The sequence below is a fragment of the Octopus sinensis genome, linkage group LG23 (genome assembly GCF_006345805.1).
Source record: "Octopus sinensis linkage group LG23, ASM634580v1, whole genome shotgun sequence".
Lineage (NCBI taxonomy): Eukaryota > Metazoa > Mollusca > Cephalopoda > Octopoda > Octopodidae > Octopus > Octopus sinensis.
In genome coordinates this window covers 5,231,404-5,255,709 of record NC_043019.1, presented here as the reverse complement: position 1 = coordinate 5,255,709, position 24,306 = coordinate 5,231,404, and the positions used below count along the sequence as shown (strand labels likewise).

The following is a 24,306-nucleotide window of genomic DNA, read 5'->3' as shown; positions in this document are numbered from 1 at the left end:
CCTTGACTGGCTTCTGGGCCAGTGGCACGTAAAACGCACCATCCGAACATGGCCGATGCCAGCGCGCCTTGACTGGCTTCTGGGCCAGTGGCACGTAAAACGCACCATCCAAACGTGGCCGATGCCAGCGCTGCCTTGACTGGCTTCTGTGCCAGTGGCACGTAAAACGCACCATCCGAACATGGCCGATGCCAGCGCTGCCTTGACTGGCTTCTGGGCCAGTGGTACGTAAAACGCACCATCCGAACATGGCCGATGCCAGCGCTGCCTTGACTGGCTTCTGGGCCAGTGGCACGTAAAACGCACCATCCGAACGTGGCCGATGCCAGCGCTGCCTTGACTGGCTTCTGTGCCAGTGGCACGTAAAACGCACCATCCGAACATGGCCGATGCCAGCGCTGCCTTGACTGGCTTCTGTGCCAGTGGCACGTAAAACGCACCATCCGAACGTGGCCGATGCCAGCGCTGCCTTGACTGGCTTCTGTGCCAGTGGCACGTAAAACGCACCATCCGAACATGGCCGATGCCAGCGCTGCCTTGACTGGCTTCTGGGCCAGTGGCACGTAAAACGCACCATCCGAACGTGGCCGATGCCAGCGCTGCCTTGACTGGCTTCTGTGCCAGTGGCACGTAAAACGCACCATCCGAACATGGCCGATGCCAGCGCTGCCTTGACTGGCTTCTGGGCCAGTGGCACGTAAAACGCACCATCCGAACGTGGCGATGCCAGCGCTGCCTTGACTGGCTTCTGTGCCAGTGGCACGTAAAACGCACCATCCGAACATGGCCGATGCCAGCGCTGCCTTGACTGGCTTCTGTGCCAGTGGGACGTAAAACGCACCATCCGAATGTGGCCGATGCCAGCGCTGCCTTGACTGGCTTCTGGGCCAGTGGCACGTTAAAACGCACCATCCGAACGTGGCCGATGCCAGCGCTGCCTTGACTGGCTTCTGTGCCAGTGGCACGTAAAACGCACCATCCGAACATGGCCGATGCCAGCGCTGCCTTGACTGGCTTCTGGGCCAGTGGCACGTAAAACGCCACCATCCGAACATGGCCGATGCCAGCGCTGCCTTGACTGGCTTCTGTGCCAGTGGCACGTAAAACGCACCATCCGAACATGGCCGATGCCAGCGCTGCCTTGACTGGCTTCTGGGCCAGTGGTACGTAAAACGCACCATCCGAACGTGGCCGATGCCAGCGCTGCCTTGACTGGCTACTGGCCAGTGGCACGTAAAACGCACCATCCGAACATGGCCGATGCCAGCGCTGGCTTCTGTGCCAGTGGGACGTAAAACGCACCATCCGAACGTGGCCGATGCCAGCGCTGCTTGACTGGCTTCTGGTGCCAGTGGCACGTAAAACGCACCATCCGAACGTGGCCGATGCCAGCGCTGCCTTGACTGGCTTCTTGCCAGTGGCACGTAAAACGCACCATCCGAACATGGCCGATGCCAGCGCTGCCTTGACTGGCTTCTGGGCCAGGGTACGTAAAACGCCACCATCCGAACATGGCCGATGCCAGCGCTGCCTTGACTGGCTTCTGTGCCAGTGGCACGTAAAACGACAATTCCGAACATGGCCGATGCCAGCGTGCCTTGACTGGCTTCTGGGCCAGTGGTACGTAAAACGCACCATCCGAACATGGCCGATGCCAGCGCTGCCTTGACTGGCTTCTGTGCCAGTGGCACGTAAAACCCACCATACCGAACATGGCCGATGCCAGCGCTGCCTTGACTGGCTTCTGGGCCAGTGGTACGTAAAACGCACCATCGAACATGGCCGATGCCAGCGCTGCCTTGACTGGCTTCTGGGCCAGTGGTACGTAAAACGCACCATCCGAACATGGCCGATGCCAGTGGACTGTAAAACGCACCATCCGAACATGGCCGATGCCAGCGCTGCCTTGACTGGCTTCTGTGGCCAGTGGTACGTAAAACGCACCATCCGAACATGGCCGATGCCAGCGCTGCCTTGACTGGCTTCTGTGCCAGTGGCACGTAAAACGCACCATCCGAACGTGGCCGATGCCAGCGCTGCCTTGACTGGCTTCTGTGCCAGTGGCACGTAAAACGCACCATCCGAACGTGGCCGATGCAGCGCCTGCCTTGACTGGCTTCTGTGCCAGTGGTACGTAAAACGCACCATCCGAACGTGCCGATGCCAGCGCTGCCTTGACTGGCTTCTGTGCCAGTTGTACGTAAAACGCACCATCCGAACGTGGCCGATGCCAGCGCTGCCTTGACTGGCTTCTGTGCCAGTGGCACGTAAAACGACACCGAACATGGCCGATGCCAGCGCGCTGCCTTGACTGGCTTCGGGCCAGTGGCACGTAAAACGCACCATCCGAACATGGCCGATGCCAGCGCTGCCTTGACTGGCTTCTGGGCCAGTGGCACGTAAAACGCACCATCCGAACATGGCCGATGCCAGCGCTGCCTTGACTGGCTTCTGGGCCAGTGGCACGTAAAAAGCACCATCCGAACATGGCCGATGCCAGCGCTGGCCTTGACTGGCTTCGGGCCAGTGGCACGTAAAACGCACCATCCGACATGGCCGATGCCAGCGCTGCCTTGACTGGCTTCTGTGCCAGTGGCACGTAAAACGCACCATCCGAACGTGGCCGATGCCAGCCAGCGCTGCCTTGACTGGCTTCTGTGCCAGTGGCACGTAAAACGCACCATCCGAACATGGCCGATGCCAGCGCTGCCTTGACTGGCTTCTGTGCCAGTGGCACGTAAAACGCACCATCCGAACGTGGCCGATGCCAGCGCTGCCTTGACTGGCTTCTGGGCCAGTGGCACGTAAAACGCACCATCCGAACATGGCCGATGCCAGCGCTGCCTTGACTGGCTTCTGGGCCAGTGGCACGTAAAACGCACCATCCGAACATGGCCGATGCCAGCGCTGCCTTGACTGGCTTCTGTGCCAGTGGCACGTAAAATGCACCATCCGAACGTGGCCGATGCCAGCGCTGCCTTGACTGGCTTCTGTGCCAGTGGCACGTAAAATGCACCATCCGAACGTGGCCGATGCCAGCGCTGCCTTGACTGGCTTCTGTGCCAGTGGTACGTAAAACGCACCATCCGAACGTGGCGATGCCAGTGGCACGTAAAACGCACCATCCGAACATGGCCGATGCCAGCGCTGCCTTGACTGGCTTCTGTGCCAGTGGCACGTAAAACGCACCACATCCGAACGTGGCCGATGCCAGTGGCACGTAAAACGCACCATCCGAAAATGGCCGATGCCAGCGCTGCTTGACTGGCTTCTGTGCCAGTGGCACGCGAAACGCACCATCCGAACGTGGCCGATGCCAGTGGCACGTAAAACGCACCATCCGAACATGGCCGATGCCAGCGCTGCCTTGACTGGCTTCTGGGCCAGTGGCACGAAACGCACCATCCGAACATGGCCGATGCCAGCGCTGCCTGACTGGCTTCTGCCAGTGCCAGGCACGTAAAACGCACCATCCGAACGTGGCCGATGCCAGCGCTGCCTTGACTGGCTTCTGGGCCAGTGGCACGTAAAACGCACCATCCGAACGTGGCCGATGCCAGCGCTGCCTTGACTGGCTTCTGTGCAGTGGCACGTAACGCAACCATCCGAACATGGCCGATGCCAGCGCTGCCTTGACTGGCTTCTGTGCCAGTGGCACGTAAAACGCACCATCCGAACATGGCCGATGCCAGCGCTGCCTTGACTGGCTTCTGGGCCAGTGGCACGTAAAACGCACCATCCGACCATGGCCGATGCCAGCGCTGCCTTGACTGGCTTCTGGGCCAGTGGAACGTAAAACGCACCATCCGAACGTGGCCGATGCCAGCGCTGCCTTGACTGGCTTCTGGGCCAGTGGCACGTAAAACGCACCATCCGAACATGGCCGATGCCAGCGCTGCCTTGACTGGACTTTCTGGGCCAGTGGCACGTAAAACGCACCATCCGAACATGGCCGATGCCAGCGCTGCCTTGACTGGCTTCTGTGCCAGTGGCACGTAAAACGCACCATCCGAACGTGGCCGATGCCAGCGCTGCCTTGACTGGCTTCTGTGCCAGTGGTACGTAAAACGCACCATCCGAACATGGCCGATGCCAGCGCTGCCTTGACTGGCTTCTGGCCAGTGGCACGTAAAACGCACCATCCGAACGTGGCCGATGCCAGCGCTGCCTTGACTGGCTTCTGTGCCAGTGGCACGTAAAACGCACCACCATCCGAACGTGGCCGATGCCAGCGCTGCCTTGACTGGCTTCTGTGCCAGTGGTACGTAAAACGCACCATCCGAACATGGCCGATGCCAGCGCTGCCTTGACTGGCTTCTTGGCCAGTGGCACGTAAAACGCACCATTCGAACATGGCCGATGCCAGCGCTGCCTTGACTGGCTTCTGGGCCAGTGGCACGTAAAACGCAACCACCATCCGAACATGGCCGATGCCAGCGCTGCCTTGACTGGCTTCTGGGCCAGTGGCACGTAAAACGCACCATCCGAACATGGCCGATGCCAGCGCTGCCTTGACTGGCTTCTGGGCCAGTGGCACGTAAAACGCACCATCCGAACATGGCCGATGCCAGCGCTGCCTTGACTGGCTTCTGTGCCAGTGGCACGTAAAACGCACCATCCGAACATGGCCGATGCCAGCGCTGCCTTGACTGGCTTCTGTGCCGGTGGCACGTAAAACGCACCATCCGAACATGGCCGATGCCAGCGCTGCCTTGACTGGCTTCTGTGCCAGTGGTACGTAAAACGCACCATCCGAACATGGCCGATGCCAGCGCTGCCTTGACTGGCTTCTGGCCAGTGGCACGTAAAACGCACCATCCGAACGTGGCCGATGCCAGCGCTGCCTTGACTGGCTTCTGTGCCAGTGGCACGTAAAACGCACCATCCGAACGTGGCCGATGCCAGCGCTGCCTTGACTGGCTTCTGTGCCAGTGGTACGTAAAACGCACCATCCGAACGTGGCCGATGCCAGCGCTGCCTTGACTGGCTTCTGTGCCAGTGGTACGTAAAACGCACCATCCGAACGTGGCCGATGCCAGCGCTGCCTTGACTGGCTTCTGTGCCAGTGGCACGTAAAACGCACCATCCGAACATGGCCGATGCCAGCGCTGCCTTGACTGGCTTCTGTGCCAGTGGCACGTAAAACGCACCATCCGAACATGGCCGATGCCAGCGCTGCCACGTCTGGCTTCTGTGCCAGTGGCACGTAAAATGCACCATCCGAACGTGGCCGATGCCAGCGCTGCCTTGACTGGCTTCTGTGCCAGTGGCACGTAAAACGCACCATCCGAACATGGCCGATGCCAGCGCTGCCTTGACTGGCTTCTGTGCCAGTGGCACGTAAAACGCACCATCCGAACGTGGCCGATGCCAGCGCTGTCACGTCTGGCTTCTGTGCCAGTGGCACGTAAAAATCACCCACTACACTCACGGAGTGGTTGGCGTTAGGAAGGGCATCGAGCTGTAGAAATACTGCCAGATCAGACTGGTGCCTGGTGCAGCCTCCGGGCTACCCAAACCCATGTTGAACCGTCTAGCCCATGCTAGCACGGAAAACGGACGTTAGACGATGATGATGTAGCATGGTTCTAAAGCTATAAGGACTATCGTGGCAGTGGTGATGGAGGCAGTCGTGGGAACACTACAGTTAGCAATTGTTTATTAAACTTTGAGTGCTGGACTCAAGCATAACCTTTTCATAATTTATAACTGACATGGTGACGGAAAAGGTGTATTCATATTTCTGTGTTCTTCCCTTCCTATATTTTTGTGTCTGAATGTATTTATCAACCGTTTGTATACCATCTGTCTCTCTTTCCATCAGACCTGAGAAGCGTAAAGCATCTGATGATGACGAAGAAAACAGTGGAGTGAAACAAGAGGAGAAGAAAATAAAGACGTCTGAGATTAATGGCAAAAATGATGAAAATAAGGAAACCTCATCAGTGCAGTAAGGAGATTTTTTGTTGTTAATCCTATCTCTGGTTGTGTTTGGTTGTTAGACAAATTGTATGTTGATACCGTAAATCCTCAAGTATAATCCGCACTTTTTTCCCAAAATTTAAAGGTCAAAATCCCTAGTGTGTATTATACACGAGGTTAAAAATGAAAAATATTTTCTAATGTAAAAAGCACCATCTGTACGTGGCCGATGCCAGCGCTGCCTTGACTGGCTTCCGTGCCGGAGGCACGTAAAAAGCACCAACCGATCGTGGCCGTTGCCAGCCTCCCTTGGCACCTGTGCCGGTGGCTCATAAAAAGCACCCACTATACTCACGGAGTGGTTGGCGTTAGGAAGGGCATCCAGCTGTAGAAACACTGGCAGGTCAGACTGGAGCCTGGTGCAGCCTCCTGGCTTCCCAGACCCCCGTCGAACTGTCCAACCCATGCTAGCATGGAAAACAGGCGTTGAACGATGATGATGATGAAGCAATGTCCGAGTCTCTATTTGCTGTCCGGCAATGTTTATTCTGACGCATTTTGTGATGTTGGGCGCGAAAATACTTTAAGCTAAACCTGAAAGCAATGAAGTCATAAAAGAATCATCCATAACTTGCAGTAAGCAACATTTATTAAACGTTATTACTGTTATTTCTTTATTTTCTGCAAACAAAATGCAACAAAAAAGCTACACGTTTGCATTATGTTATATATACAATAATAATAAGGGACGTTACCGTATACATTTTTACAAACCAAGGACGTTATATAGACCTCCTTGACTCAAGTTAGAGAAGGGGTGCATATTATACACAAGGTATAGGTTTTTCAGAGGTACAGCCCCCTAAAAATCCCCTGCGTGTTATACTCAAGAGCGGATTTTCCTTGAGGATTTATGGTATACAGTTTAGATGTCTCTAGAATGAGGGCTCAGATATGCAGTTATTGTTAGTGTGGATAGGTAGAAGGCATGTGGCTTAGTAGCTAGGGTGTTGTTGGGCTCATGATTTTAAGATTGTGGTTTCAATTCTGGGTCAAGCAACCCATTGTGTTATTCAGCAAAACACTTCATTTCACATTGCTCCAGTCCACTCAGCTGGCAAAAATGAATTATCCTTGCAATGGACTGGTGTCCTGTCCAGGTGGGAAATATGTACACCATGGAAGCCAGCCCTTACAAGTTGGTATGGCTTGAGAAGGAAACTTTATCTTCGGTGCAGAAACAATACTAGGAATATGATAGTGTAGATAACATACTAAGTCTGACCAAAAGTAAATGGAACATTTTAAAACACAAATTTATTGCTTTATATAAAATTTAATTAGATTTTGAGTGGTTGTATACTGTCAACATAACGTGACAGTCCTGTAAAGGGAATTACACCACTGCTATTTAGCCCTAGGAAGCATCGACACTTTCTGTCGGCTTTGACACATTTGCTGTGTCCTTATATTTGCAAATGGGAGGCAAGCACTCCTGCCAGCTAGGATTAGCACCTGAAGACATGTTTCTGGGTCTTGCCCTTCATCAGTCCAGGGTAGCAAGTCCTGCTAGTTCTTTTTAATTAGATTTGTATCCTTCAAAATAATTTCCCTACTGTTGATACACTGTAGAATTTTTAGCTCCCAAAAGTTGAAATGCCCTTGAAAGGTCACTGATTTCAGATGACCAGGAAGATATCAGTGAAAATTTGCTATGAAAACTCCGTAACCCCTAAAAACCCATTCCAAAGCTGAGGAAGCTGGTGGGAGCACTGTTAATTATAATTAATATCCTGTTGTCTTTTTCTCCATCTTTCAAAGAAACGCAGATACCAAACTAACCAAAGAACAGGTGACCCCTATTAAATGCAGGGGCTGTAAACAGTTGTTAGATGACCCTGAATTGGTGTTATTTCATGGTGACCCTCCTGATGCTGTAAGTAAGCATTTTATAATGCACCCTTTCCTCTTCAATCTCCTTCTGATTCTTTGTCTTTTTTTAAAATATTTTCTTTGTTTTCCCTGTTTTTTTTTGTTTTTATCTCTTGTCTTTTCTATCTTTTTTATTTCCTTCTTCCCAAAATTGGTTGGCCCCTACAACCATTAAGCAATAATAATCCCTATATCTCAGTTGTGCTATTATGTTGCGGTAACTTCGCTACCCCACCTGCCCAGTTGTGTGTGTTCTGTAAACACTTGTCATAATACAGAGAGCCTCAGAATTAACCCTTTCATTACCGTATTTATTTTGAGATGCTCTGTATTTCTTTTATTTACTTTAAATATAACAAAGAATTTAGTAGAATAACTTAGTTATCATTCAGCTAGTGTTAGGAATAAATTGTGACTAAAGTTTGGTGGAAGATTTTAATTCCAAACTAATGAAAACAAGACATTTGTACTCAGAGCCAGTTTCAGCCGGGTTGGTAACGAAATGGTTAATCTATCCATTTCAGTGAAATTGGACTAATTTTTTTAAAACCAACTTTTATTTATGTTTATCATGTTTAATATGTGTTAAAAGTGTAATATTTTATAATAAATTTTATTTTCATTTCTGTTGGATCCCACTTACCTGTCCACAGCAGCTTTTTACTAATTGGCTGGAATCGTTCTATCTGCCTCCACTCCCATGATGGAGCAATAGTTTAGCTGAACTTAATGCTTTGTTAGCAGTGCAGTCCTTAACTCCTGAAATCCTTTAAAATGTGTTGCACAATGCTAAGGGTAGATTTGAAATTTGCAAGGGTACAGATGGAGCAAAGATTGGAAATTTTCAATAAAGTTTTGATGTAAGATTTATAAATCTACGAGCAGTGTAGCCCGGCGTTGCTCAGGTTTGTTTTTTAGTTGCACTTAAAACGGTAGACTTAGATGTCGCGTTTACAAAGTTTTGAAATAGTTTCAATCTATGACTAAAAGTGTAGTGTGGTGATGCTCGAGTTTGCTCTGAATGTGCTGCAAATGTGTAATGCCGACTTCAGTTGTTGGTATTGTTGATTAATATTCCTTCTATTAACATTGTGGAGAAAAAAATTACCCGTAGATTTAAAGCAAAATGAAGCTCAAGTTTCGAACTGCACTGAAAATCTATTAAGAAGTTAAGACTGCAACAGTCTTCATTAAGAAAAAGTACAGGAAAATCCAAAACGTTAGTAAGAACAGTTTGTGGTTACAAAAAAACCCCCCAAAATGTTATTTTGAAGCCAAACGGGTGGGCAACATGAATCGTGGTTGTACCTGTAAAATGAATAAAATCAACTATTTTACATCACGTATAACTAAAAAAATCTGTAAAATCAAAACATACCCATTGAAGGTTTGGCTTGAACATTGTAGATAGTAAGAGCATGCAGATCACACTTTTTCTGGTTGAAATACACCGAAAAATGGCGACACAGCAGTCAAAAAATCATTAAAAAATAGGGATTTTCATAGGAAAAAAAGCATCTTTTTGATGTAAATAATTTTTGGTCTTAACTTGGTCCGATTTGAATTTTTTCTTCTACGGAATGAAGAGCAAGCCTTCTTCTATCATACTCTCTATTTTGGTCAACTTGCGCGGCAGGGTCTCGGAGGAGATAGTGTTAGTTGAAGGCTACCAAACCTGCCATACACACACACACAGACAACTTTAGCTTTATATATATAGATTTATTTTAGTATCATAATCAAGTAATGAACATAAATTTCTGTTAGTTTTTTTAAAATTTACCCAATTTCATTGAAATAGATAGTTAATTCTGGGATACCCTGTATTTAATTGTGGACTCTTGAACCATATCCTATGTCTTGATCCCCCTATATTTCAGTTTGTCCTCTTATATTTCAGGTTGAGGAATTCATAGCTCTCACTGACACCAAATTGTCCGTCTTTTCTGGCAACGATGATGAAGTGTCTAGTTTCGATGAACGACCCCAACACAAACTCTCCAATTTTAGGTTTGTATTTCACTTTTTTGTTTTTGCTTCTTTATTCATTTATTTCATCATCATCATCATCATTGTTTAATGTCTGTTTTCCATGCTAGCATGGGTTGGATGGTTCGACCGGGGTCTGGGAACCAGGAGGCTGTACCAGGCTCCAGTCTGATCTGGCAGAGTTTCTACAGCTGGATGCCCTCCCTAATGCCAACCACTCTGTGAGTGTAGTGGGTGCTTTTTACGTACCAGTGGAGGCTGGCAACAGCCACGATCGGTTGGTGCTTTTTACGTACCACCAGCACGGAAGCCAGTCATGGTGCCACTGGCATCGACCACGTACAGATGCTGCTTTTTACGTGCCACTGGGACAGGTGCCAAGGGAGGCTGGCATTTTATTTTATATGTTTATGAAGGAGCTACTACATGGTCATCCGACCAGTTAGAGATAGCAGCCAAATTCCCTCAAATTTCTACCTATGTAAATGAGAGGATGGACACATTAGATAAAATAGTCTTGATACACAATTCCCTTTCACCCATGAAGGAGAGACAGAACACAGATGGGTCTGTACACAAACAGAAAAACACATGAGGAAACTTACAAACACATTAAGACACATACATAGGTGTAGGAGTGGCTGTGTGGTAAGTACCTTGTTTACCAACCACATGGTTCCGGGTTCAGTCCCACTGCATGGCACCTTGGGCAAGTGTCTTCTACTATAGCCTCGGGCCGACCAAAGCCTTGTGAGTGGATTTGGTAGACGGAAACTGAAAGCCCGTCGTATATATGTGTGTGTGTTTGTCCCCACCCCCAACATCGCTTGACAACCAACGCTGGTTTCTATGCCAACCACTCCGTGAGTGTAGTGGGTGCTTTTTAAGTGCCATCGGCATAGATGCCAGGGGAGGCTGGCAGCGGCCACGATCGGTTGGTGCTTTTTACGTGCCACTGGCACGGAAGCCAGTGAAGATGGTGCTGGCATCGGCCACGTTCGGATGGTGCTTTTTACGTGAAACTTGATAATCTCAATTAAAAATTTTTGTCTGGCATTTAAACTTTAATCCTCAATAATTTGTTTTGTTTTCAGTGTTTACGACAAAGCCACCCATTTGTGTGCGTTTGACACTGGTTTGATAGAAAAGAACGTTGAGCTCTACTTCAGTGGAGTTGTCAAGCCAATTTATGATGAAAACCCAAGTGCTGATGGTATGGTTGTATTTTCTGGTTCCTTTTCTCTTTTATTTTTATTTTTTCCCTACTTTTTATTTCCATCGAAACAGAATTTTATTTAGAAATATGTTAGTCAGGATATGGTCTGTTTCTACTGGTCACATGACTTCCAGTCTGGCAACTGCTTATAAAGAACTAATGAGAGACTCTCTATGTGTTTGCTTGATCGGCTAGATATAGCTGCCAGTTCTCCCTCAACTCACACATCCTACCATCTTAAAAAATAAGCATGAAGGAAGAACCTTGTTCCTGTGTAATCTCAAATAGACAAGATGGTCATAGATATTCTCAATCAACATTGACCAAGGGTTAAAATCACAATGTCCAGGTTGATTTTACAGTTGTTCACTTACTAACTTGTTTCTGCTTGACTCATCATCATTGTTTAACGTCCACTTTCCCTGCTAGCATGGGTTGGATGATTTGACTGAGGTCTGGCAAATGAGATGGCTGCACCAGACTCCAATCTGATCTGGCAGAGTTTCTACAGCTGGATGCCCTTTCTAGCGCCAACCACTCCGAGAGTGTAGTGGGTTCTTTTATGTGCTACCGACACGAGGGCCAGTCAGGTGGTACTGGCAACGGGCATGCTCAAATGGTGCTTTTTATGTGCCACCTGCACGGGAGTCAGTCCAGCGGCACTGCCAACGATGACAACCTCGCTCGAATGTTTTTGACTAACGAAGAATTTTCATCTTCTGTTGATGAATCTTTTGATCTTTTACTTGTTTCAGTCATTAGATTGCAGCCATGCTGGGGCATCACCTTGGGGGAATTTTAGTTGAACTAAGGGACTCCAGTACTGATTTTCTTTAAAGTTTACTACTTAGTCTATTAGTCCTTTTTGTCGAACCACTAAGTCACTGTGATATGAACAGATCAACACTGGTTGTCAAGTCATGGAGGGGGACAAACACAGACACAAGGACACACACACGTGTGTGTACAATGCCCGAGGCTATTGTAGAAGACACTTGCCCAAGGAGCCATGCAGTGGGACTGAACCTGGAACCATGTGGTTGGGAAGGAACCTTCTTACCACGTAGCCACCATGCTTGTGCCTATAAGATGAAGATGATGATGATGATGATTTACACTTCATTGGTCAGCAGAGAGAAGTTAAGATGGTTTACACCTGTAAAACCACATATAAATTTACAAAGGTGTAGGAGTGTCTTTGTAAGTAGCTAACTTACGAACCACATGGTTCTGGATTCAAGTCCCACTGCGTGACACCTTGGGCAAGTGTCTTCTAGTACAGCCTCGGGCCGACCAAAGCCTTGTCAGTGTATATATATATATATATATATATATATGCATGTGTGTCTGTGTTTGTCCCCCCAACATCGCTTGATAACCGATGCTGGTGTGTTTAGGCCCCCGTAACCTAGCGGTTTGACAAAAGAGACTGATAGAATAAGTACTAGGCTTACAAAGAATGAGTCCTGGGGTCGATTTGCTCGACTAAAGGCGGTGCTCCAGCTTGGCCACAGTCAAATGACTAAAACAAGTAAAAGAGTAACTGTACTATAAAAAAATCCTTGTTTTATTTTTCTATAAAGTAAATGTTCACCTCAGTTAACTTCTGAGCCCAGCAGCCATGTCTATATCTAACTTAATATCTAACTTAACGAGCTGGCAGAACCGTTAGCACGCCGGACGAAATGCGTAGCCGTATTTCGTCCGCTGCTACGTTCTGAGTTCAAATTCCGCCGAGGTCGACTTTGCCTTTCATCCTTTCGGGTTCGATAAATTAAGTACCAGTTACGCACTGGAGTCGATGTAATCGATTTAATCCGTTTGTTTGTCCCCTCTGTGTTTAGCCCCTTGTGGGTAGTAAAGAAATATATATCTAACTTAATATTTTGATACCTCCTCCTGCTGTAGGAATCTTGGAATCAAGGTTTCTTCCCCTCAATGTCAATGTTTTGCTGTAGTAACCTGAAGCCAGTACTAGAGACTTATTTAGCTTGAATTATGATGTCATTGTTAAAGCAATGTTGTTTTGCCTTTGTTGATTTTTAGGTGGTGTCCCTTGTAAAACCATGGGACCAATCAATGAATGGTGGACTGCAGGGTTTGATGGTGGAGAAAATTCTTTAATTGGTTTCACAACAGGTAATATTTGCAGTTTCTCTCAGGTGGAACTTTTACTTTTCATTCTGTGTGTGTTGCTGTTGTTGCTAATGATGCTGTTATGGCTGTTGTTGTTGCTGCTGCTGTTGTTAAGCTGACTAAATCGGTTGAGCATCGGATTTGCCCAGTTTACCAATCATTTAGAGCTGTGTTTCTCAGCCTTTTTACCCCTTAAAATAAATTGCATGTCTCAAGGAACCCCTGCACAAAAAAAAAATCATATTTCTTTCATCATAGTTCACATAGTAAATATATATATATAGCAAAAAAGAAAATGGAGAAGCACATTAGTTGGTTCATCAGCTTTAGGATATTAAAATGTTGACTTATTTATTTTTCAAAACGCCAACCATAATAACATATATATATAGAGTATATTATTCTATGCATATAAGATAAGAATACAAGCAGTTATTAAAAAACATGAATATAAAATATTAAAATCTCTTACAGCTGTTTCAGCCTATATATATATATATATATGAAATATGAATTAGAGATAAAACCACTATTAGGCAACTCAAACAGTGATAGACATAAACCAATACATAAATAACAAATAATATAAATATAATTAATATAATATATATATATAATTTTTTTTTCCCTAAAAGTATAAAAGGAATGATAAATATAATATAAGTAAAAACACTACGTACGTTTCATGGCTATAATTAAATTAGAATTACAATTAAATTTAAATTCAATTGAAATAAATTCGAACTAAAATTATAGTCAATCTTCAGGTTAATGATAATAGTTAAATAAATAAGCAAATAGAGTTAAACAATATTTTTCAAGAAATAAATAAAATAATAATTTTTCTTATAAAAAAAACTCCATTATCTATTTGATAACATAATAGGTTAGATAGGATGATGTCAATATTACAATAACCAATAATATGCTGTGCATGTATAGTAATATTACAGTCATGAAATTAGCATTGGCTTATCTGAGTCTTTCTTGGGGAACCCTAAAATTCTGGGGGACCCTGGTTGAGGAGCACTGATTTAGTGTGGACTGGATGCTGCTTTTCTAGCACTAATGGGGTTGCCTTGTAGATTGCGGGGTAAAAGAGAACTCCAATGACTGAAAGAGTAGAAGTGAAAATGAAAGGATGATTGAAGAAACAGGTTTAAAATCAGAATGGTTGATGCTATTTAAGACCTTGTTTTAATGTAATAGAAAATGGAAGCACTCCGTCGGTTACGACGACGAGGGTTCCGGTTGATCCGAATCAACGGAACAGCCTGCTCGTGAAATTAACGTGTTATTGGCTGAGCACTCCACAGACACATACACCCTTAACGTAGTTCTTGGGGATATTCAGCATGACACAGAGAGTGACAAGGCCGGCCCCTTGAAATACAGGTACAACAGAAACAGGAAGTAAGAGTGAGAGAAAGTTGTGGTGAAAGAGTGAAGCAGGGATCACCACCATCCCCTGCCGGAGCATTGTGGAGCTTTTTTAGGTGTTTTCGCTCAATAAACACTCACAACGCCCGGTCTGGGAATCGAAACCGCGATCCTATGACCGCGAGTTTGCTGCCCTAACCACTGGGCCATTGCGCATCCACGTAATAGAAAAAGACAACATAAGAAATATGCAAAGAGATCCTTGAAAAGAACTGCGATGTGTTTGGAATGTTGGATCTGTGGATTATTTCTGATTTTCAATTTGCTGCAGCTGTGCCATGAGAATATTCAAAGACAGGACTAAAATAGTCTTGTAACAACAACATCCTCTTTTTGTCATGAAATTCCATTCATTTCATGCTGACTCCTAACTGTTCCCTTTTTTTTTTTCCTTTCTATCTTCCAGCTTATGCTGATTATATTTTAATGTCTCCCAGTAAAATTTATTCCCCGTTTATGGACATCATGAGGGAGAAGATCTATCTTTCCAAGATCGCCATTGAATTCTTACAGAGTAACCTTGATGCCACTTATGAAGATTTGCTCAATAAAATTCAGGTCAGTTCATTTGCTTGGTAGAATTGGTTTCTTTTGTCATTTTATTATTATTATTATTATTGTTTAGGCGGCAAGCTGGCAGAATTGTTAGCACGCTGGGCAAAGTGCATAGCGACATTTTGTCCATTTTTATTGTCTGAGTTCAAATTCTGCCGAGGTTGACTTTGCCTTTCATCTTTTCAGAGTTGATAACTTAAGTGCCAGTGAAACACTGGGGCCAGTGTAATCAACTAGGTCCCTCCTGCCAAATTTCAGTTCTTTTGCCTTTAGTAGAAAGGATTTTTGTGACTATTATTAAAGCAGTGAGCTGGTAGAATTGTTAGCACACCAAGCAAAATGCTAAGCAGCATTTCGTTTGTCTTTATGTTCTGAGTTCAAATTCCACAATGGTCAACTTTGCCTTTTATCCTTTGAAGTTGATAAAATAAGTACCAGTTCAACACCAAGGTTAATGTAATTGACTTAACCCCCACTAATTCCAAACTTCTGGCCTTCTGCCAAAATTCAAACCCATGATTATTATTATTATTATTGAGTGAGAGAGCAGTACATGCCATCAAAGTGACACTGGAGTAAAATATATGAAGTCGAGTAACCCATCCCACTCAAAAGGTCCCTGAATAAGGGTTGTTTAAGGATGTTGAACAAAACGCCCATGTTTCCAAAGGTGAATTATTCAAATCCCAAAGAATTCCTTTCAACACATGGCTATGATGCTCCCCCACTACTTCTGCTCGTGATCAGAGATGCACATATCGTCAGCCACTAAGGGACATGCTCAACTGGTTACGGTCAAACAACTAACAAGCAAATCTGTGGTATTGAGCAGAATATTTGTTGTAGCCCATCTTTTATACCAAGACAAAACAATGTACATGATAACACTTCCAATCAGTTAAGATCAGAAGCCACGAGAGCCACTGCCTGGTACTGCATCAGGGCATTTATTATTATTATTATTAAAGGAAGATAGAATCATAAGAATGTTAAATAAAATGTTTTCATATTTGTTCCAGTTATTTATGTTTTGAGTTCAAACTCTTCCATGGTCAGTATTCTCTTTCATCTCTCTAGGGTTGATAAAATACAATGCTAATCAAGCACAGAGATTACTGTAATTGACTAATCCTTCCCTCAAATAACTAGTTTTGTGCCTGGATTATTTTTGAGGATTTAAAAAATTTTTGAGAATAGTCAGGTTCATTTTTAGTATTCTCATTTGTGAGAGCAGTCAAGTTTATTTCAGATATTCTCATTTGAAAAATCATCTCTGACTAATCATTGAAAGGATATTGGTGTTGCCTTGGCAGAGGTTTGCGCTCTCTGAGGGCTCTTGTTGTTATTATTATTATTATTAGAATCCACAATCTCCATTAACACCAATATCTTGGGTGGCAGTGGCGACGAGGAGAGTTCATATACAAAGATGTTTATATTTCAGTCTTAAGCAATTATGTTTGCGAAAAATGAATCTTTTTCCTTTTGTTCAGAAAATATAGTTTATTGCATAAAAATATTTTTTATCACATGTAAAAATATCACATGAAAATCTGTTTTTTCATTTGCTCAGATAACGGTTCCACCAAATGGCATCACGAATATCCCTACTGAAGATGCTTTGTTGCGTCATGCCCAGTTTGTGGTCGATCAGGTAAGTCATCTTCCTCTCCTTCATCCAGGTAAAACCGATTAAAAGAATACCACCTTTTATTCTCTGGCTGTGTGGTAAGTTGCTTGCTTATGAACCACATGGTTCCAGGTTCAGTCCCACTGCGTGGCACCCTGGGCAAGTGTCCTCCACTATAGCCTCAGGCCGACCAAAGCCTTGTGGTTTTGGTAGACGAAAACTGAAAGAAGCCCATCGTATATATATGTGTGTGTGTATATATATATATGTGTGTGTGTGTTTGTGTGTCTGTGTTTGTCCCCCCTAGCATTGCTTGACAACCGATGCTGGTGTGTTTACATCCCCTTCACTTAGCAGTTCGGCAAAAGAGACCAATAGAATAAGTACTAGGCTTACAAAGAATAAGTCCTGGAGTCAATTTGCTCAACTAAAAGGCGGTGCTCCAGCATGGCCACACTCAAATGACTGAAACAAGTAAAAAAGAGTGAAAAAGTGGAGGCACGTGGCTTAGTGGTTAAGGTATTGGACACATGATTGTAAGATTGTGGTTTCAATTCCTGGACTAGGCAATGTGTTTTGCTCTTGAACAAAACACTTCATTTCATGTTGCTCCAGTCCACTCAACTGTTAAAAATGAATAATCCTGTGATGAACCTGCACCCTATCCAGTGAGGAGAGTATATGTGCCACAGAAACCGTAAGCGGGTCCTAGGAGTCTATATGACTTCATCCTTCATCCTTATCTTTATTCTCTCTACAAAAAATATCTAATCTAAGCCATATCATCGTTACAACCATCATCGTTATTACATTAATAATTATTAACATTTTTTTGGTGGGGTGAGATTGATGCAAAAATATCAAAGGTGTAATATTGTAGTCCCTAATATCACCATCACTGTCATCGTCATCACCACCACAACTACCATCACCATCATCACTATCATTGATATCATCATACCACCACCACCTCTTGTTATAAATTCCCATCTTTCTATGTTTAGATTCAAAGTTATGATGAAGCTGCTGATGATGATGAAGCCCTCCTCATCACAACACCTTGTATGAGGGCATTGATCAAACTTTCAGGAGTCACTCTTGGCAAACGGTACTTTTTTCTTCATTTTTAGTTTTTTACAAGAAAGGTTCACGATATTCTTTGAGGGGTCAATGTTTATAATTATTATGAAATTGTTATTAAATCTAGTTTGTATATCTTTTAATATAAAACCATTATGATAATTCTTTATTATTAAGCAATTACATGCTGTATTAGTAAGGATGTTCTTTTGAGGTTTGGTGCCAAGTTTCTTTAAATCTCAAGACTCTTTCTTAGAATACAAGATGGTATCATTCTGTAAATCAACTATGCAAGTCTCAATTCCAATACCTTTCAGTTTTCTTAGGTGGCATTTTGGGTGTTGTGTTAAAAGCACCAATTACCATGGGAACAATTTTTTGCTTTATATTATTAGTTATTATTAAGACAGTGAGCTGGCAGAATCGTTAGCACGCTGGACAAAATGCTTAGCAACATTACATTCGTCTTTACATTCTGAGTTCAAATTCCACCAAAGTTGACTTCTCCTTTCAGGATTGATAAAATAAGTATCAGTTAAACGCTGGGGGTCGATGTAATTGGCTTACCACCTCCCATGAAATTGCTGGCCTTGTCCCAAAATTATTATTATTCTCTGGGAAATGATGGAGCTGGCAAAGTCATTAGCTCATTTGGAAAAAAAAATGCTTTATGGTATTTATTCTGGCTCTTTATGTTCTGGGTTCATTTCCCACTGAGGCCAACTTTACCTTTCATTTCTTCAGAGTCAATAACATAAGATTCTAGTCATGTATTAAAGTTGATGGTATCAACTAAACCTTCCCCTTTAAAATTGCTGTCCTTCTGCCTAAATCAGATTTTCTTTTTCATCTAGAAGGTTGAAAGACAGTTAATCTATACCTTGTCATGTTACTATGGAAATAGGCACTAGTATGTGTGTGGCTTTCAATTGGCTAAAATTACCCGAAATTTGCAAATTTTAAAGCTATTAACTTTTTATTTAATAATTAATGGCAAAAGTGAATTTCGTGGCTGTGTGGTAAGTAGCTTGTTTACCAACCACATGGTTCCGGGTTCAGTCCCACTGCGTGGCACCTTGGACAAGTGTCTTCTACTATAACCTCGGGCCAACCAAAGCCTTGTGAGTGGACTTGGTAGACGGAAATTGAAAGAAGCCCGTCGTATATATGTATATGTGCGTGTGTGTTTGTGTGTCTGTGTTTTTCCCATCCAACGTCGCTTGACAACCGATGCTGGTGTGTTTATGTTCCCGTCACTTAGCGGTTCGGCAAAAGAGACTGATAGAATAAGTACTGGGCTTCAAAGAATAAGTCCCGGGGTCGAGTTTCTCGATTAAAGGCGGTGCTCTAGCATGGCTGCAGTCAAATGACTGAAACAAGTAAAAGAGTAAAAGAGAGAGTAATTAGCATATAAAAGTACATTAATACACCAAATTTAAATCAATTGGAACAAAATTAAAGGGATTGAAAAGTGTGAGGCAAACAGAAAAGGTCCTGATAAAGTGCTACAGTGAACTTATTACCCCTTTCTGATACCTATTTAAGTTGGGTTGATCTTTTGAGACCTAAATGTTTCTTTACTGATACAACCAAAAAGAGACGGTGGTATTTTAACTGTTAAACTCTTGTTTAGTTCTGTAATCCATCAACTTGTTCAGCTCAGCTCTTGAGAGTGCTGGAGAGAGAGAGAGAGAGTCTCACAATCAAATTTGCACAGAGCAGGGTGCTGAGATGTGTTTTCCTTATTTCCTTTACAGGAGGGCTCTACGTAAGCAGCTCCGTGAACCCAAAGTGAAGTCAAAGGATACGCAAACGATGGCTGCCACAACGTCTCTTGTGCGTAACATTTTCGACAGCATGTTCCAGGGACAGATAGATGACAACGGCTTTTCTTCTGCCAGTCGCAGGAAAAGATGTGGTATTTGTGAGGTAAGTTGTGTTGAGTTTTGGTCGCATGAAATATTTTTATCAACCGGACTCTCTAACTGGAGGGAACCTGTGGAAGAGGTGCACCCAGTAAGATGTGGGACAAAGGGGTGGAATATGACCATTAGATGTTTAGTCTCATGGAGGCGATGACAAGAGACGAAGACTTTTGGAGATTTGCTGTGATTGAGAAGACACATCAGGCTAAGTGAAATTGTTGTGGCTTGTGCCAGTGACACAATGAAAGGCACCCATGCCTGTGACACACAAGAGGCACCCATGCCTGTGACACACAAGAGGCACCCATGCCAGTGACACATGAATGGCACCCATACCAGTGACACATAAAAGGCACCTGTGCCAGTGACACAACGAAAGGCACCCGTGCCGGTGACACAGAGGCACTCATACCAGTGACACATAAAAGGCACCCATGCCAGTGACACATGAATGGCACCCATGCCAGTGACACACAAGAGGCACCCATGCCAGTGACACACAAGAGGCACCCATGCCAGTGACACACAAGAGGCACCCATGCCAGTGACACACAAGAGGCACCCATGCCAGTGACACACAAGAGGCACCCATGCCAGTGACACATAAAAGGCACCCATGCCAGTGACACACAAGAGGCACCCATGCCAGTGACACATAAAAGGCACCCATGCCAGTGACACATAAAAGGCACCCATGCCAGTGACACACAAGAGGCACCCATGCCAGTGACACACAAGAGGCACCCATGCCAGTGACACACAAGAGGCACCCATGCCAGTGACACACAAGAGGCACCCATGCCAGTGACACACAAGAGGCACCCATGCCAGTGACACATAAAAGGCACCCATGCCAGTGACACATAAATGGCATCCATGCCAGTGACACATAAAAGGTACCCATGCCAGTGACACAACGAAAGGCACCTGTGCCGGTGACACATAAATGGCACCCATGCCAGTGACACATAAAAGGCATCCATGCCAGTGACACATAAAAGGTACCCATGCCAGTGACAACGAAAGGCACCTGTGCCGGTGACACATAGAGGCACCCATGCCAGTGACACATAAAAGGTACCCATGCCAGTGACACAACGAAAGGCACCTGTGCCAGTGACACATAAATGGCACCCATGCCAGTGACACATAAAAGGCACCCATGCCAGTGACACACAAGAGGCACCCATGCCAGTGACACATAAAAGGCACCCATGCCAGTGACACATAAATGGCATCCATGCCAGTGACACATAAAAGGTACCCATGCCAGTGACACAACGAAAGGCACCTGTGCCGGTGACACATAGAGGCACCCATGCCAGTGACATATAAAAGGCACCCATGCCAGTAACATGTAAAAGGCACCCATGTCAGTGACACAATGAAAGGCACCCGTGCCAGTGACACACAAGAGGCACCCAAGCCTGTGACACACACAAGAGGCATCCATGCCTGTGACACAACGAAAGGCACCTGTGCCGGTGACACTTGAAAGACACCCAGTACACTCGATAAAGTGTTAGGAAGAGGATCCAACTGTAGCAGCCAAGCCAAATCAGAATAGAACCTGTTGTAGCTCTCTGGCTTATCAGCTCCAGTCAGACCATCTTACTCGTGCTGGCATGGAATCTGATGCTAAATGAAATTATGAATGTCCTCTTCAAAGACACAGTTGAACCATTATTATTTTAGTGTCTCCTCTGGTTCACTCGTGATAGAATTGAATGCAAGACCGTGTTATCAGTTTTATCATAGCCCAAAGAGGACTCAAACTCTGTACCATGAGCTGAAAAAAATCAAACTGCTGCTGCTGCTACTACTACTACTCCTACTATTATTATTACTTGCAGAAATGGGTGATTTCATCAAGAAGTAATTATTTATGGCAAACTGAAGTAATTATTTAAGGTGGCGAGCTGGCAGAAACGTTAGCACGCCGGGCGAAATGTGTAGCCGTATTTCGTCTGCCGTTACGTTCTGAGTTCAAACTCCGCCGAGGTTGACTTTGCCTTTCATCCTTTTGGGGTCGATTAAATAAGTACCAGTTACGAACTGGGGTCGATGTAATCGACTTAATACCTATGTCTGTCCTTGTTTGTCTCCTCTGTGTTTGGCCCCTTGTGGGTAATAAAGAAATAGGTATTTCCTCTGTCGTTACGTTCTGAGTTCAAATTCTGCCGAGGTCGACTTTGCCTTTCATCCTTTTGGGGTTGATCAAATAAGTACCAGTTACGCACTGGGGTCAATATAATCGACTTAATCCATTTGTCCTTGTTTGTCCTCTCTGTGTTTAGCCCCTTGTGGGTAATAAAGAGATAAGTAATTATTTATGGCAAACTAAATTGGGATTGAGTACATCTCATAGTGGAGTGTGAGTGGCTGAATATTCCATAGACTCTTGTACATTAATGTAATATTCAGAAAGAATCGGTCTGACGCAGTGTCATAAAGCAGGTCCTTTGCTCAAATTATGCATTCAGTCTCCTTTTGCCCAGAGTTTGTCCCTTTAGTTTCACTCACAAGGCTGTAGTAGAACTCAAATCACCAAGGAACCAACAGTGGGTTTGAACCCAGAACCTCATTACAGTAACCTCCCAGTTTAGTACGCACAAAATCTTCAAGAATCCCAGGTTCAAATTTATCAGTGATTTATTCTACAGCAACATTGATGAACATCTAAATAGGTAATAAATGGCTCAAGGTATGTGACATCTTGTGAAGTTTATTTATTGACAGGAAAGATGACCACTATAATCTAAAACCTAAGGTGCCACGTAGTGTGACTGAACCTGGAACCATGTGGTTCGTAAGCAAGCTACTTACCACACAGCCACTCCTGCGCCTACTTATCCAAAGCATTTTCATAATTTTGTCCTCAATGTCCATGCTTCTTTTCAGACTTTTAGTTCACCTTTTGTTTCATATGTTTTGGGTAATATAAAGCTTTCTTTTCATAAATAAGTCCCAAGTCCCAATAGGCGCAGGAGTGGCTGTGTGGTAAGTAGCTTGTCTACCAACCACATGGTTCCGGGTTCAGTCCCACTGCGTGGCACCTTAGGTTTTAGATTGTAGTGGTCATCTTTCCTGTCAATAAATAAACTTCTACTATAGCCTCGGGCCGACCAAAGCCTTGTGAGTGGATTTGGTAGACGGAAACTGAAAGAAACCCGTTGTATATATGTATATATATATATATATATATATATATGCGTGTGTGTGTGTGTCCCCTAGTGTTTATGTCCCCGTTACTTAGCGGTTCGGCAAAAGAGACCGATAGAATAAGTACTGGGCTTACAAAAAAAGAATAAGTCCCGGGGTCGAGTTGCTCGATTAAAGGCGGTGCTCCAGCATGGCCGCAGTCAAATGACTGAAACAAGTAAAAGAGTAAAGAGTAAGTCACTCTGGTGGTTGAAAAAATTGGGATTGTTTATCGTACGTGATGCTTGGATGACAGGGAAATATGTCGTTTGCATTGCATGTGATACATGTTTGTTGTTTGTTTCTTCTCGAGCCATGCCTGACTCAGAAGGGCCGGTTTCCTTGGCGTATAGGTTCTCCACCTGGACGGGACGCCAGTCCGTCGCAGGTGAGCTGCAAGATGCAGGAGGAAAGAGTGAGAGAAAGTTGTGGGGGAAAGAGTCAGCAGAGGTTTCGCCATTACCTTCTGCCGGAGCCGCGTGGAGCTTAGGTGTTTCGCTCATAAACACACACATCGCCCGGTCTGAGATTCGAACCCGCGATCCCTCGACCGCATGTCCACTGTTGTTTGTTTGTTCCTTCTCGAGCCATGCCTGGCTCATAAGGGCCGGTTTCCTTGGCGTATAGGTTCTCCACCTGGACGGGACGCCGGTCCGTCGCAGGTGAGCTGCAAGATGCAGGAGGAAAGAGTGAGAGAAAGTTCTGGCGAAAGAGTCAGCAGAAGTTCGCCATTACCTTCTGCCGGAGCTGCGTGGAGATTAGGTGTTTCGCTCATAAACACACACATCACCCGGTCTGAGATTCGAACCTGCGGTCTAACCACCAGGCCATGTGCCTCCACATGTGATACACATGACAAGCAAAAGGTTAAAAGGAGTGTAAATGTTCCTGGAAAGGTAGCATTGGATGTTAGTTGTTCACCGTGGTCTCTCAATATTTCAGGTTTGTCAGCAACCAGATTGTGGTAAATGCAATGCTTGTAGAGACATGATTAAATTTGGAGGATCGGGCAGAAGCAAGCAGTGCTGCGTTCAAAGAAGGTATGTGACAGTTTTATTTTATACTAGCAGTATCGCCCGGCGTTGCTCGGGTTTTTAAGGGAAATAACTATATAAGTATTTTTAGAGAGTTACTTCCCTTATATAAAACCGAGTAAAAAATGCATTAAAAAAACGAAAAAATGATGGTAAATTTGTTTAAAAATCGTAGACTCATCCTAGACGCGCGCTAATACCCAGAAGGGCTCGATATGAATCATGACTATAAGATACCCGCTTTTG

General features: G+C 44.8%; 1 protein-coding gene across 1 annotated transcript in view; it reads left to right on the top strand.

Moving 5' to 3' along the window:
* The window catches only part of LOC115223392 (DNA (cytosine-5)-methyltransferase 1-like), an 88,746-nt gene that overhangs the window by 21,458 nt on the left and 42,982 nt on the right, over positions 1-24,306 (top strand). Inside the window, exons 7-16 of the mRNA XM_029793905.2 lie at positions 5,825-5,950; positions 7,744-7,858; positions 9,755-9,864; positions 10,938-11,056; positions 13,106-13,198; positions 15,042-15,193; positions 16,764-16,844; positions 17,825-17,928; positions 19,658-19,829; positions 23,969-24,066. Coding sequence (XP_029649765.1) covers positions 5,825-5,950; positions 7,744-7,858; positions 9,755-9,864; positions 10,938-11,056; positions 13,106-13,198; positions 15,042-15,193; positions 16,764-16,844; positions 17,825-17,928; positions 19,658-19,829; positions 23,969-24,066 — 1,170 coding nt within the window. The remainder of the gene's footprint in view (positions 1-5,824; positions 5,951-7,743; positions 7,859-9,754; positions 9,865-10,937; positions 11,057-13,105; positions 13,199-15,041; positions 15,194-16,763; positions 16,845-17,824; positions 17,929-19,657; positions 19,830-23,968; positions 24,067-24,306) is intronic.